General features: G+C 40.6%; 1 protein-coding gene across 6 annotated transcripts in view; it reads left to right on the top strand.

Moving 5' to 3' along the window:
• The first annotated feature begins 41 nt into the window (after positions 1–41).
• Positions 42–15,556, top strand: part of TMCO3 (transmembrane and coiled-coil domains 3) — a 32,497-nt gene continuing 16,982 nt past the window's right edge. For 4 of the 6 annotated variants that reach the window (XR_009932983.1, XR_009932984.1, XR_009932985.1 and 1 more), the window contains exons 1-7: positions 42–355; positions 2,966–3,508; positions 8,004–8,183; positions 9,824–10,015; positions 10,817–10,945; positions 13,891–13,983; positions 15,116–15,302. Coding sequence is in view for 3 of the 6 variants with exons in the window: in XM_062487956.1 (XP_062343940.1) it covers positions 3,062–3,508; positions 8,004–8,183; positions 9,824–10,015; positions 10,817–10,945; positions 13,891–13,983; positions 15,116–15,302 (1,228 nt within the window). In the remaining 3 variants the exon portion in view is untranslated. The remainder of the gene's footprint in view (positions 356–2,965; positions 3,509–8,003; positions 8,184–9,823; positions 10,016–10,816; positions 10,946–13,890; positions 13,984–15,115; positions 15,303–15,556) is intronic. The other 2 variants (XM_062487957.1, XM_062487955.1) reach the window with 2 other exon arrangements.

Here is a 15,556-nt window from a genome sequence, read left to right as displayed (position 1 = left end):
AGGCGGAGCGCGGGGTCGCGGCGCGGAGCCCGCGGCGCTGCCGGGGGGAGCAGCGGCGGCCGCGGCGCTGGAGCAGCTGCGGAGCCTCAGCTCCGACTACAACTCCCGGCGGGCGGCGAGAAGCCGCGGTGACGTTTCCCGCCGCGAGGCGGCGCTCGGAGCGCGGGTCCCGCCCGGCTGCGCTCCGAGGCGCCGCCCCGGCGCTCGGGCACCGGTGCGGGGCGAGGGGCGGCCGCAAGGACGGGGTTCCCCGGTGCCCTCAGCTCAGCGGCCACCGCCCACTTACACCCGTGCTCGCCGCCCTGCGATCCCGCCCTTCGCGCCCCGCCGCTGCGGGCCTTTCTCCGTCCGTCAGGTGAGCGTCACTGCCGAGAGCGCTTGGGGAATGCGGCCTCTTTCCCCCCTTCTCTCCGTCGCCATGAGGGAGAGGGAGCCAGGCCGGTCGCCCCCGCGCTCCACTTATGTCCTCCTGTTCTCCCCGTGTGCCCCGCCGTCCGCCCGGCCTGCCCCAGGGAGCGGCGGCGGCGCTGCCATCGCGCTCAGGTGCGGCGGTGCCGGGCGGGCACGGCCCCGCCTGCCCTGCGGCTCCCGGAGAGGAGCTGGGGGCAAAGGGCGCCTGTGGAGACGAACCTACAGACGTGGAAGGATCCGCCAGAGGGGTCTGGAGGCAGGGTCCGGTGTTACCAGCTTGATGAAATCAGGTGCGACGGTGTTGTGTTCAGGAAGGAGGAAGGGGGAAGATGAGATGCGAATCAGGAAGTAAACGCTGATTAAATAAGGACTCCAAACGACAGTAGTTCCCTCTTATTTGATACTTACTAGTGTTGAATGGAGAGGAGTGTTAGTTTTTGTGCCTTTTTTTTTTCCGCTTAGCATCATTTATTTTGGTACGCGCGACATATTTATTCCCTTAAGAGCTTTTGAGCATTGCCCCAGGTGTCGCTCCTCTGAACAGATTTTGCTAGCCAAGTAAAAAGCACTGAAACAAAACTGTCCCTTGTGTGAACCACAGTGCTAAGTTTGCACAGTGCAACAGTGAGTGGACTTTGTTGGTGTAAATCTCTGCTCAGAATTTAGTTATGTGGTTTGCTGTACCACATGAGGCATGCAGTAGAGCCTTTTACTCACCTTGGATATACATTGGGTGTTTTTTTTCTCCCTCTTTCTTGCAGAAATAGGTTGTAATACATATTTAGCAAAATGTCTGCCCCAAGCCTACTAAGCAGGGAGAGCATTACTTTGTGTATATGAATATTTTTTTTTCCTTAAATTTCACTCTAGAACTTTGCCAGGTGGGTGGGGATTATTATTTTCTTGATTCCTTAAAAGTAGTAAGCCCCACAGCTTTATCAAAGTTCCAAAATATTTTTACTTTTTTATTTTATTGAGATTAGACTGATGTGATATGCTTTCGCTACTTCGACTGTACTTTCAGTTCTTAATTTTAAATGTTTTAGCGCTCTTTGTTGTTAAATCCTAGCCCACAGTCAACTATTAGTAACTAAATACTTTGGCTTGCATTTCATGCTTTGAAAAAAGAAATAAACCAACCCACAGACAGATTTTTTTCATTTCTCTCTGAAACAGAGATGGGAGGACATATAAAAATGAAGGTAGTGCATGACTATGCTTGCCATGTTCCCTTCCCATGGAATCACAGTCTGGCCTGGGTTGGAAGGGACCGTAAAGACCAATGACTCCAACCCCTGTGCTGTGGGTAGGGACATCTTCTACTAGACCAGATTGCTCAGAACTCCTTCTATGTATTGATGGCTGGCTTAGATATCTGGGATTGTGACTGCTACTGCCTTGTAAGAAAGGAAGATTGTCTCTTAGGCAGACCGCTTCCAGATGACTGTGTCCATATGTTGGTTCCTGATTAAAGCTGCTGGCCCAGTGATTTTTAGGGAAATACCTGTTGTATTGATGATATATTAACATGTTGTGTGTGATACGAGTTTTTAGAATGCCATGTACAGAATTTTGTATATTGTTATGTGTAGCTTTGTGGTGTGAGGGTTTTTTTGAGGGTTTTAATGTTTGTTTGGATTTTTTTAAAAGAAAATATAGCTGTTATTTGGTGCAATAATGTCAGTAGTTCCTTCTAGGTTCTGAGGGAAGGAAATTAGCTTTTAAATTCTGTCCTGCTTGGTATTAAAATTAAATATAGCAGTTTAAGTACAGATCTTCAAGTAGTTGCTGGGAAATTAACTTATTAATTGATTTAGTGTTTTTTATAATTTATTTTATGTAATCTTAAAAATATTTTTAAAATCTTAACGATCCCTAATAGGTTTGAAGTAAAGTACGTCAAGGCCCAGCAACCTTTCATATCGAGGAGGTCTTTGATCCTAACTAGCAGCATTTAGGAATCCAGGAAGTTTTGCTGCTCTTCCTTCCACAGTTATGATTTATAATATAATCTGATTCAGTTATGGTTTTTTTTTTTAATTATGTTGAATGTGTGTGGTTGAGTTTGTTAATGCTTCTGAAACTTTATAAACTATAAATGATTATGGTACAATGTTTTAGGATAGGTTTGAGAATATACAGGAGATTTACTGATAGCTAAGAATAATTATATTATTCTTACACTATTCTTGTTGAACTGTTTTCACCACCAGTTCTAGTGCTGGGTTGAAACACAGCTTAAGGCATCATGGCCTGATATTTTTAAAGGCTTTTCTTTCATGTGAGAAGTGCAGATTAAGTGACCATGTGAAGTGACTAAGCTTTCCAGTCACTGCTTTTAAAACAAAATGTTATCTAGGAAATAGTCGGGGGCAAAACAAAAATCTATCAGTAACCTCAGACTATTTCTTGGTTTTCATAAATGTTGAGTGAAGAAAATGTGTTCTGTTAAAACTTATAGTGCAGGAGGCAGTCTTGGATTTATCTTCTGCATTTGTTTGGTCTAATGGCCCAACATTACCGTGTTGGATAACTGATGGGTACTATCTTGCAGCCTGGTGTGCATACTGGAGGTGCAGAAACCATGTAGCAGAAAGCTTTGAGCAGCTGTGGTTTATCAGTTTCTCCCAAGAGCAATATAAAGTGAAGAATGAAGGCGACTGGATTTATTTCCCTGTGGACGTTGGTTTCACTGCCTTGTGGCCCCTTAGCAAACCCTGCAGAACGTGAAGATGTAGTGAAGCATGCAATAAAGCTGCACCGTGGTAAAGGAGCTGTTATCACTCAGAGGAAGCAGTGGGTGTTGGAGAGCTGCAGAAAACTGTCTGGTCTTCTTCGCCAAAAGAATGTTGTTCTCAACAAACTAAAGAATGCTATAAGAGCAGTTGAGAAGGATGCAGGACTGTCTGATGAAGAGAAACTTTTTCAGGTGCACACCTTTGAAATTTTCCAAAAGGAGCTAAATGAAAGTGAAAACTCAGTCTTTCAGGCAATCCATAGCCTCCAGAGAGCTCTACAGGGTGATTACAAAGATGTTGTAAATATGAAAGAAAGCAGTAGACAGAGACTGGAGGCCTTGAGAGAAGCTGCAATTAAGGTTGGTTTCCCCATATTTGTTACTAGAGTATTATTCATATTCTACTTGTAGATTTAATTTTATTATGGCAGTTTCAGTCTGTTTTAGTAAAAAAGGGTATCTTAATGAAGTATTTGTTTTCATTAGTAAATTTACAAGTAATTCTGGTGTAGAGCTTAAAACTTACTAACCATCAATAGTTCTTATAGCAAAGCTCAACATAATCATAAGACCTATGGCAAATATAATATTAAAGGGAGAGGAGTAAGAAGAGAGAATCAGAGCACATTGCATAGTTGCACTAGACAAGCCAGTGGCACTAGCTAAGGGGAAAGAATGCCATCAAATGGTGAAATACTAACTGTTTTTTCTATTTTAAATGGGAATTGCTCAACCAAAGTCCACAGTTCAAAGACAATGACTTGCCTTTCATTTCCATTTTTGTATCGGTATGGGTAAAATGGACATGCAAAACAGGGGGTGACTAGATTTTTAAACTCAGTATTGCACTCCTAGCCGAAGAAGTGCAGGTTTGAAAAGCACTGCTTCCAAGAAAGAGTCATCTGAAATAATTTTGCCAAGAAAAAACACAGATGAATAACAGTTGAACACAAATACTTCGTGGAATGTTTGAGTTCCCATGTCCCATTAGGTTGAGCACAATCTGCCACTGTCTTCTGGAGTTGGAAGTGCTCAGACTGTGTACTGAAAGTCTTCCATTGAGAGAAAATGTAATTTAATATATTTGTTATTTAAATTGCTCTTTTCCTTTCTCTACCCCTCAACCGCTGGAGGAATATATTAAGAAATTTCTTTGCTTTCTGTCTTCCAAAAGAAGAGGCTGCCCTTGCACAAGGGAGCGAGAGAAGGAACAGAAATATAATTGGCATTTAGCATTTGAGTTGTGAGAGTCTCTGAAGGGCTTCTGTGCTAAGAAATGTGCAGGTCTTGACAGGTAAAGATTGAAAGAAATTATGTGTGGGAAAGGTGTCCAGTGAATTGTGCCAAGATAGGTTGGTGGAATTAGAAATTTGGATGTAAACTTGGCAGACTGGAGTGATTCTGCACAGTGGAAATGAAGACTGAATTACAACCGATTTGAATAGAGATTAATTTGGATCTAGATGTATTCCAGTGAACAGCTTTATATGACTTGTATATTGATATTTTATGGTAGTGGCAGCCTCTGCTGCATAGAAATGTCATAGAAATTATCCTGAGCTTTACTTGATTTTCCACCTTTTTTCTTTCTCAGAGCTTGTAAAATAGCAGCAGTGAGGCTGTCCAGAACCTTCTTTCCCATTTACCTAATTCTTGGTAGTGTTACTGTAAAATAATGAAGTCATTTATACTTGAACTTGAGAATGGTGCTTCTCCTAGAAGGAGGTCTTGCTGTACAATGATGTGTTTTAGAGGTGTGTCCTGTCAAAAGTTTACTTCTGCAGAAGTGGATTGTGCAGGCTTTTTTTGTATTATCAAAATATTTACTTGAATGAGCAATTTTTTACACCTTCCTTCTTATGCCATGCATGTGGTTATTTAAACATAATATTTGTGGTTCTAACCTTATAATTGTTGTATAAAGGGAAGCAAAGGATATGGAAAAATGCATGTCAAAAAGATGAAAATTGCATGGGATACATTTGTTTTGAACTTGTTCTTACTTCATAGGACACATATTAAGTCCATCTTTGTCCCAGTTTCATTTTACTGTAATGATTATTTTGTTGGTATATTCACAGAACATCTATTTTTTAAACATGAATGGAAAATACAAATAACTGGAGGGAGTGCTGGACTCTTATTTTATTTCTGTTGAGTTGAAGTGCTTGGAAGTCATTAGTGCTGGGATATGTATTATATATAACTGATGCATTTCTTGCTGGTTCTGCTGTTGTGAAAAGATGTAATGGAATCATTCACGGTGTGGAGTAGGGGGAAGTAAGAAAGAAGCACTGAAAATGATTTCTGCCTTCTTTTGCTCCAGGGTCCTGTCTGGAAATTTCAGGAAAAAACTACAAAATCTTACCTACTTTTTAATTAGCTTCTAGTTTCTCGGAAGCCTTCTAATCAGACATGGGTGGAAAAAAATGACTTGCAAGTATTACAAAGATGCAACCTCTTCTGCATGTGCTTTTTTCATCTCTGATTAAATAGTAGAGGGCAACAGCAACACTGCATTCTGAATCAGCATTGCCCCAAAGTCTTACTTAATCTTACTTCATTTTGCCCATGTGTTTTTAGGTGTTCCGGTTAAGTGCACAATCCTTATCTGTATTACTTTGTTTAAGGGGTTGCTTGGTATGTACCTCGTGATCAAGTGTCTCCAATCCCAGCCTGAGTTGCAGAACAGTGTTTGTACTGTGATGCACTCCTGCTTAGCATGTAGCAGGTGGTTTGAATTAACTTGTGCTTTTTATGGACACCATTGCCTGTGGTTGTCCTAGTCTACTGTAATCGCACTTGTCTGTTGGTGGAAACAGATGCCACTCTAATAGACTACAAAACCTTTATCTCCATTAATTGATGGAACTTGCAGCTGACCCCTTATTTTTTTCAGAGCTTTTCTTCCTTTGCTATTCAGGGAAAGTTAACTTCTTTGAAATCAGAGAATTGTTCTTTATGTGGTTTGCCTCTAGCTCTGTTCAGCCTGTTTGTCTTGGCCAACGGAAAGGACCAAGATGGGCTCCTTGCACCCAAAACCTCTTCCATTTTTGAGGGGAAAGAATCCAACCATTACCAATTCCATTTTGTGTTCTTACTTGTTGCTGAATTAGCAGAGAATCTGCAGCTCATATGGGGGCTGTTTTCTTACATCTTTAGAGCAATGACTGCTAGTAGAGAGCCACAGATAGGAAATGTTTTTCCTTGAGGCTGTATGAGAGTGACTGTGTCTCCTACTTATGTGTTGCATAAGAGCTAATTGTTGACATTGGGCCAAACACATTAATAGCTACATTCTTCCCAGCTCCAGTTACTTTGGGATCTGGGTAACTTTCACCGTGAGGGTGTTACAGATAGTTCTACAGACAGCAATACTGTGGTTTCATCACAATCAGAGGCATTCATCCAACTGTTAGGATTTTAAAAGGGTTTGGCTACAGTTACTGGTTAAACTGAACATACCCTTGTCTTGGCATCAAGGAATTGATTAAATTATGTGCATGTTCTTGCAGCTTCCAAGAGGAGAAATGTTCATCTGCAAGTGTGTGGAGGAGGAGACACTCCAGTTACTTAGGCATAGGCATTTAGGACCACTTTATGAGCTTGGGTTGTTGAAGATATCTGTGGGGGGGATAGGCAGATAAAACACACAACCTATAGGAGACCTGTGTTCTCTGATTTCTAACTCTGTGTGGCAGGGGCAGGGCATCTGGAGACAGAAACTTGTGTTTTCTGGGAATTCAGTCATACATATAGATTGCTTGAAATTTTTTTGCCTGGGTTTTTTTTTCCCTTTTTAATAATATTGGCTGTCTAAAAGAGCAAAGTGTCTCTCTCATCTGACTGTTCTCAGCATCCTGAGTCTAAATGAGAGGAAGGAGCACTGCCCTTGTGTATGTTTCCTTGCTCATAGCTGTTCTTCAACAATCTTTAAAAGAATAAAGGTGTGTAAAGGAAAGAATCTTTTTTCCCCAAAACCCTCAAGTTGTTCTCTGTCAATACACAGAGTATTCTGTTTGGTTACTGTCATGGTAACAATGTAAAAGGTGTTTGGCCCAGTTATGAGTAAATTAAGCTTTTTAGTTCTCTCTTTGAACTTGAAACATCCAAATAAAAGCAAGACATCATAACTTTATCAGGGAATTTACTGAAATGTTTTCACACCATATCAAACCATATCAGCATATGTTCTCTTTTTCATTCAGAAACCTAGTAATTTCAGAAGTTGTCAGTGCAACTTGATAAGAGGCCCAAACTGAAGTAGGGGAAAAAGGTTTAATTCTGATAGGAAAAGTGCTTTTTGGGAAACATGAACAGGAAGCTCGGCTAGAGCTCTTTTCTTTGCGTTTCCACAGTTACTGTAATTTTTGAAAACCATAAATAGACCTCTTCCTATGTTTACAAAAGGGCTTATAAAGTTAACATTCATTGTGCTTTACATCTAATTTGTTTGTTTGTTGTAGATAGTATAGCTATGCTTTCAAGGTATTATGTTTCCTTCAAAAGCACAAAGTTCTAAACTTTATTTGGCTCTGAAATGTTTCCTAGAGTTTCTCAAAGTAAATCCTTTCTTGTATTTTCTGGGCCATAACCTTGGGGCAGGTCCAATGTTTAGTGTAATAGAAAAGGCAGTTGGTGGATGTTTTGTTTGGTATTTGTTTTTCTTGCCTACTTACCCATTGAAAATTGGCACAAGAAAAAACAGTCTTTAAATACCTTCATGATGTCTCTATTGCTTTTACAATTCCACTGATAAAATGTTTTGTGTGAAAAGAAGCACACATTTATGTCAAATGTTTTTTCTGCTCAAAGGCCTGCCAACGCTTTATCTGTGTGTTGTAAAATTCAACAGGAAGAAATGGAATATGTTGAACTCTTAGCAGCAGAAAAACACCAGGTTGAAGCCCTTAAGAACATGCAGCACCAAAACAAAAGCCTGTCAATGCTTGATGAAATTCTGGAAGATGTCAGGAGGGCAGCTGATAGATTGGAAGAGGAAATAGAAGAGCATGCCTTTGATGATAACAAATCTGTAAGTGATGCTTTAGACTCAGTCATTTCATTGGAGTGCATTTATTTATAGTTGGTGTTTACACTGTGTTTCTCTTATAACTATGGTTGTTAGGATTTTAATGATTGTTGAAGAGTGAGCAAACAGGAGTAATTTCTCCTTTTTGCTAGTGATTTCTGTGGTTTTGATTTGAAAATCCTCCCTGCAGCTGCCACTTTGACAGGGACAAGAGTAATCCATCTCACTGATACAGCCCTTGAGAGATATCGCATCTCTGTGGTGATGGGGACTGTGATGGTTGGACTTGGCAAGATCTGTATGGAGTTACCATGTTAAGCACTGTCTCCACTTCTTCATTTTCTTGAGAAAGTTATGGGAGATCAAGAATCCTTGCAGTTGGTTTTTGCAGTCTGGGAAAAGATCTATTGTTCAAAGGAAAGACCTGAAATGTGCTTGTGATGTTACTTTTCTTTTCATGTCTGACTTCCTCTGCGCTTCGTACCTTGGCCTACCTGCCCTGATCCTTCTTTTTATATTGCATGATGGGACAGTATCCTTCTGGTAAGGCTATGTGTCTCTGAAGCCAGGAATACATCAGTTTATTCTAGTGTCCAATTTTTCCATCCTCCATCAGACTCCCTAAATTGGCCCTGTTTGCACAAACAGGGGTTGCAGTTTATTTGCCTTCTGCTCTTGGAAGATTTTTGTTGATTCCCAGGTCGACTCCCGAGGTGAGCATAGCTCTTGAGTTCCGCTGAGTAGCAGACAGCCAAGCCGTGTGTTGTTTCGTTCGGGTTTTTTTGCGGTAGTTGTGCTGGAATCGAGAGGAAGTGAAAGCAGCTTTTTTTTTACGTCGTGTCCAGCAGGTGGGAGCGGCCGTGTCCCGTGGGAGCCGCCCCGGGCAGAGCCCGCTGCGGGCCCGGCGGGAGCGCCCTCTCCTGTCCCGCCGGGGTAGAGCAGCCCTGCCGGAGCCGGAGCCGGAGCTCCGCCTGCGGAGCCTGCACCTGGCAGCGCCGCCTCGCTCTCCCGGCATCGCCCTGCTCTTCTGCTTGTAGCTCCATCCATGAAAGAAAACCAGTCGTGAAGTGCAGCCTGGAGGACTGTGTGCTTCTCCATCATTGCAACGAACTGTGGAATTTTGAAACCGAGAGGTTTTAATACTTAATATTATGGAGCTTTAATCAATATTCCGATAAAGATACACAAGCTTCTATTGAAATATAGCCAAATAGTGAAGTGTAGCAGGTAAAAGTGAAAAAAAAAAAATCTGCACTGCAACCTGCATTCAAGAATTGCTGTTCTGAGAAACAAAATCTTGAAAATAACTAAGTAGAAACAGTTCCTATAATCTCTCCTTCAAATTTACAGGACCTTTTCTTGACTTGGAATGCAGTCTCTAGTTCAGATTTTTGTGAAATGAATATCACTTTGTAATCTCCAACTGGTTTTGTTCAAGGTAAGAAGATGTTACTTTTAAAGACACCAAGTTTTGATAAAGAGATGGAAAGATTTTTAGAGAAGAAACCTGCAGTATTTTTAGATGGTGTCAAAAAGTTCTATAGAAACTTCCAGCGCAGCTAATAGTCTTTCCCTTTTTATGATTTGCTTAACTGAATTCAATTTTTTGTTTGTTGGATTATTTGTTTTCTTTTTCTTAAAAGGTAAGAGGTGTAAACTTTGAAGCAGTTTTAAGGGTGGAAGAAGATGAAGCCAACTCCAAAAGAAATGTTTCAAAAAGAGAAGTAGAAGATGACTTAGGTCTTAGCATGCTTATTGATTCTCAGAACAATCAGTATATCCTTACTAAACCCAGAGATTCAACCATTCCTCGTGCTGATCATCATTTCATAAAGGTAATAATTTTAGAGACATTCTTGTCATTCACTTTTGGATTTAGTCCCACTAATTTGCATGTCAGTACTACTTGGTTGGAGTGAGTATAGTTTCAGCATTTGTCTCTCTGAAGTTATCCCAACATTCATGACTCCCCCATCTGTGGTGATTCAGCTATGTGTTCTCTGTTCTTAGGTTTGTCTTCACAAGACTGATCTTGATGCCACTTGAATCCTCTCTGGTTTTATTCAGCTTCTCTTGTTGCACCTTTGGGGCACTGTCCCTTCTCTCAGACTACAAAGTGTTATAGCTACTGCTGTGCTTAGTAAACCACTTGCATGTTGTCAGCAGAGAAAATGTATCTGTTTGTGCCTTGTGACAAAAAAAGGGATACTGGAAAATACATAGACATCGTAGAGTTTTGATTGGATTTGTGCTTCATGTAGAATAACTGGATTGGGATTTTTGTTTTAATTATAAAACCCTGAACAGTTCTTTTTCCACCATCTTGTTTTAATGTAAGGTGTCGTTCCACCCAGGAAATTGCCTGCTTTCTATATTATATTTTAAATATTTATAAAGTGATTTAAAGTCCCCCAGTTACTTAAGGTCAATACTTCATCTGCTTCATCTGAAAAACTGCTGTGCTTACACTTGCAACAGCACTGAGTTTAATTTACAGAAGTTTTGTTTTGTTATCACAGGAAGTAGTCTACATTTAATTTTACAGTGCTATTTATCTTTTGAAAGATAATAGCCTTAAATTTCATCCCAAATTTGTGTCCTTCATATTAATGCCTTTGTAAACCTTACCTATTTAGGATATTGTGACAATAGGAATGTTATCTTTGCCTTGTGGCTGGCTGTGCACAACAATAGGATTGCCAACCATGTTTGGATATATCATCTGTGGAGTACTCTTAGGACCCTCAGGACTAAATAGTATCAAGGTAAGTATGCAAGTTACTTCTTAGCTGATTTAATTTGTTGAAGTCTTTAAAAGTAGTTTTAGAAGAATATGGTTTTGCTAACCTCAAATGTATTTTTAAAAAAAGATATCCCCAAACCTGAATCTTTTCTAGAGGAGGGCTTCAATTTTTATGTCTTTGAATCATTTTGTATCCAATCTTTTTTTGCCTATAAAATTATGACAGTTGTTGAAAGTGAAAACTGAAGGTTGTGTGTTGTGAAGTTCTATGTCAGGCTTTTTTCTTTCTTTCTTTCTTTCTTTCTTTCTTTTTGATTTTAATCATAAAGGATCACAATTGGGAACCAAATTATTTAAATGACATAAAATATACAGAAACTTGCAAAAAGTCAGTGTTGACAGTGGAGGAAGCATTTAAAACAAATAGTTCCCCAAGGAACACAGCTTGGCCTTTTAGTAGTGCTTTCATCCATCCTATTCCTTTCCCAGTACCCTGCACACATTCCTAAAGTTTTTTGAACCTTTTTAGCTCCATCACGTGTACCCTGATTACTGACTCCTGTGAAACTGTGAGCTGTGGTTGGCTGGACATGTTTTGATTGGTGCTCTGGTGTGCATTAACAGATTGTTTAGCCAGCAGGCAAAACAGAGCACATGCTAGGGCTGCACAGTAATGTCTGCTTAAGTTGCATGTGTCTATTGCACTGATATCCATGAAACCACTTGGAACTTACTGTCTTTGCAACATCTGCTCCTATGTGGGCTTCTGTTGAAAATGATTGTTGGGCTCGAAAGTAGAGGTTAGTAGAAATTGTAGGATTTTGTTGATCTTGTTCTGGAAGAGATTAAATAATCTCAGCCTCTGTGTTGTACATAATTTCTGGGTTGAGAATGTCTGGAAAGTTTGACCACTTAGACTGAGAAACAAGTTTGTAAGCTTGGCATGAGAAAGAGACCCAACAATGAGTTTTCAAGGAACTTACATAGAAGAAGATTATGTGGTCAGAACAGATACGAGAAGAGTTTCTTTAGGACAGTTTAAGTGACTTGTGTCTTTCTTGTGAAGCTGTGATTAAACATTATTCACCTGGATAATGCTCATGTTGACTAGGTCTCTTGTGTTTGGTCTCTTCTCCATTTCCTAAAAAAGTTGAATGTCTGAGGAACTGAGAAGGCAGGCATATTCTAATCTGGCAGAAAATAAGGTTTTCATCCCCACTACTGTAATTGATGATAAGCCTTGTTTTCTTCTACACTGACCTGTAAATACACAGAAAAGAAATACTAGGGTTTTAAAATAGAATAGACTATTCCAGTCAACTGCCTGAACACTTCGGGGCTGATGGAAAAGTAAAGCATATTGTTAAGGGTGTTGTCCAAATGCCTCTGAAATCCTGGCAAGCTTGGGGCATCAATCGGCTCTTAAGGAAGTCTGTTCCAGGATTTGACCACCCTCTCAGTAAAGAAATGCTTCCTGATGTCCAGTCTGAGCCTCTCCTGGGGCAGCTTTGAACCATTCCCACTCATTCTGTCAGTGCATATCCATGAGAAGAGCTCAGCACCTCCCTCTCCACTTTCCCTCCTCAGGAAGCTGTAGAGAATGGTGAGGTTGCCCCTCGTTCTTCTTCTCTCCAAGCTGGGCAAACCCAGAGTCCTTAGCTATCCCTCACGGGACATTCCTTCCAGCCTTCCTACCAGCTTTGTCCTCTTATGGATGCATTCAAGGACCTTCACATCCTCCTTCCTTGGTGGGGCCCAGAACTGCACACAGTGCTCCCAGTGAGGCCTGAGGCTGTGCAACACTGAATACAGCAAGATAATTTTAAGTGACTGGTGATGCTCTGTTTGATGCACCCCAGGATGAGGTTTGCCCTCTGGTGTCTCACATTGAGCCTGCTGTCCACCAGCAATCCCAGATCCCTTTCTGCAGGGCTGCTTTCCTAATCCCTACTTACACCTGACATTACCCCATTCTAGGGAGATGAGAATCCAGCATTTTGAATTGTTAAATAATTTCCTCCCATTAATCATTGCCTAATGCTCCAGTGTATCTATATCCCTCTGCAAGGCATCTTGTCCCTCAAAAGAGTCAACAGCACCACCTCCCAGTCTGCTATCACCAGCAAACTTGGGAGTGGAGTGTTCACCTCCTCCATTCTGATCATTGATACATGTATGTATCTATTGAACAGAGCTGGCCCCAGATCTGAACACTGAGGGTACACCAGTTGCCAGCCAGAAGTGTCCCCATTTTCCTGTTGTGGTGAGGAAGACAGCCACTTTTCTTGCTGTTGGATCTGTACTCTCTGTAGTACAAAGGCTGGTCATTGTGCTGGTCTGAGAGATGGATGCATGGAGCCTGTAGGATGGAGAACAGAGCAGCAATCAGTCTAGCAGAAAACTTATACCAATAGACCAATAAAATGACTGGCAAGAAGTAGCTTCTGGAATGCAAGCCTTGGAGATTAAATAGTACATGCATAAACATAACGTGGTGCTTTTTTCAACCAGCAAGTAAGCTTAATGTTAAGGAAACTTCCCAGTCTGACCATAGACAAGGCTCTCTGCCTTCTTCACCTTTGTGCCCTGGGTTATCCCAAAGGTTGGTAGCTCACTGACACACGTTGCAGGTTCCCACTGAGAGTTCAGTCTCCATCTCAATCTGCAGTTGCCAGCCAATCTACCCTGGATCAGATGTAATTGCTGAACACTTACCAAGATCAATGCACATGTGAGCATTGGGTCACCAGCGCTCTCCCTCCCCATTATCACCTACTATCAGTCAGGTGATGGGAAAATAATTGCACTCCAAAGGTGCTCTGGGAACTTGTGATATCATATGAGCAGCAAGTGAACTACCTGTGGAAGCATAATGAGAATCAATTTGTTTTGTATTGTACTTAAAATTTTGTATTGTAAATCGACTGCTGTGCACTGATTGATTTTTTTTTTTTTTTCCCCTGTAAGTCTATTGTACAGGTGGAGACATTAGGAGAGTTTGGTGTATTCTTCACTCTCTTTCTAGTTGGTCTGGAATTTTCTCCTGAAAGATTAAGAAAGGTATTTTTTTATAATATCTGTGTGTTAAGGGATTTAATTGCCAATTCTTGGAACTGCAGATTTCAGTTATATTTTAGATTTTTACACGCTTCCTACAATACACTGGTGTAGCTTTGTACATTTTGAGAAGACAAATGTGGCATTTGTTTCTGCACTTTCTAAAGACCAGAATGCATTATTTATTCAGTGTCTCAAAAACCCCTACATTTGCTCCCTATTTTAGTAAAACACTTTGATTACTAGAAAAATCTCTCACAGTTTGACAGTCCATCTCTGCTTTATTTTAACATGCAGTAATGTGCAGTTGCTGTTACGGAGTCAGTGATGTTTGCCATTCCTGTTATCAAAAAATCAGAAACTTCAAGTACTGCATACTGAATTGATAATACATACGCTACTGGCTAATAAAATAATAAAGCAAGTATGTTAACACAATCAGGAATATGAAATGATGTGGCCATCAGAATTCAGCAAAAACTACAGGTTTCTTTTGGTCTTAATTTAAAAAGTTTTAAACCAGCTAGAATTTTAATAGTGGAAAGTATGGCTACAAATATATAAAGACTGTATGTATGTAAAGAATTGCACTGCAATCTGTTCCTAAACTAATGGTTGTGAGTTTATGATACTAGAAGAGCTTTAATTGAAATATGTTACAGTTTATGACCATTTAGCTTAATGTGCTATTTCTAGTCTATCTAAAGTCCAAGATAAAAATCAGCAATTCAAGGGTTCCTAAACTGTAGTAGGTAAATTGCATCTTCAGAATTGTTTGTGCACTAGTTTGGAGGAGGTTATTGGTATTGGTGACTGCCTTTGCCGCACCCATTTTTTCCTCATCTTATAATTACATCAAATAACTGGTCTTTCATTTGATAATTTTAATGTATTTCAATCCATACTGGACCATTTGGCCCTTAATTTGTCCTTGAGCTTTGGGAAATTCACCTGGTTTCTGGCACGGAGTATTTTGGGGTAGAATATTTGGTTGGGTGTTCTGGCTGATACCCTGTGACAGTGCATTAGTCTGTTTCCCTGCTGCCCAGTACTACAGCCCCACATCACTTAATTCCTTATTTACAGTGAAAAAAGCAGTGAGAAAAGTGTCATAGGAACTTGTTTTCTTCCCAAGGTATGGAAAATCTCTTTGCAAGGACCCTGCTACATGACAGTTCTGATGATTGCCTTTGGTTTACTGTGGGGGCACTTGCTCCAAATTAGACCAACACAGAGCGTCTTCATTTCCACTTGTTTGTCTTTGTCGAGCACACCACTGGTGTCCAGATTTCTTGCAGGTAGTGTCCGAGGAGATAAAGAAGGTAAATGTGGCTTTAAATATGGACTGCTGTAGTATCTAATAAAATTTAAAAGAAGTAGGCTTTGTAATATCATAAGAGAAGCTAGTTAAAAACCCAAAAGAAAACCCACTCTTAAGCCTGGTTACGAACAGTCATCCATGTTTAACACTGGCCAGTGTTGCGTGTATTCTTCCTAGGAAGTGTACTAGATTTGTACGTAGCCAGTCCTCTTTGGGCAAAAACAGTGTAGTACAACCAGTGCTCTCCATTGAGAA

Source organism: Cinclus cinclus, chromosome 2 (assembly GCF_963662255.1).
Source record: "Cinclus cinclus chromosome 2, bCinCin1.1, whole genome shotgun sequence".
Taxonomy (NCBI): Eukaryota; Metazoa; Chordata; class Aves; order Passeriformes; family Cinclidae; genus Cinclus; species Cinclus cinclus.
This window is presented reverse-complemented; position numbering and strand designations above follow the sequence as displayed.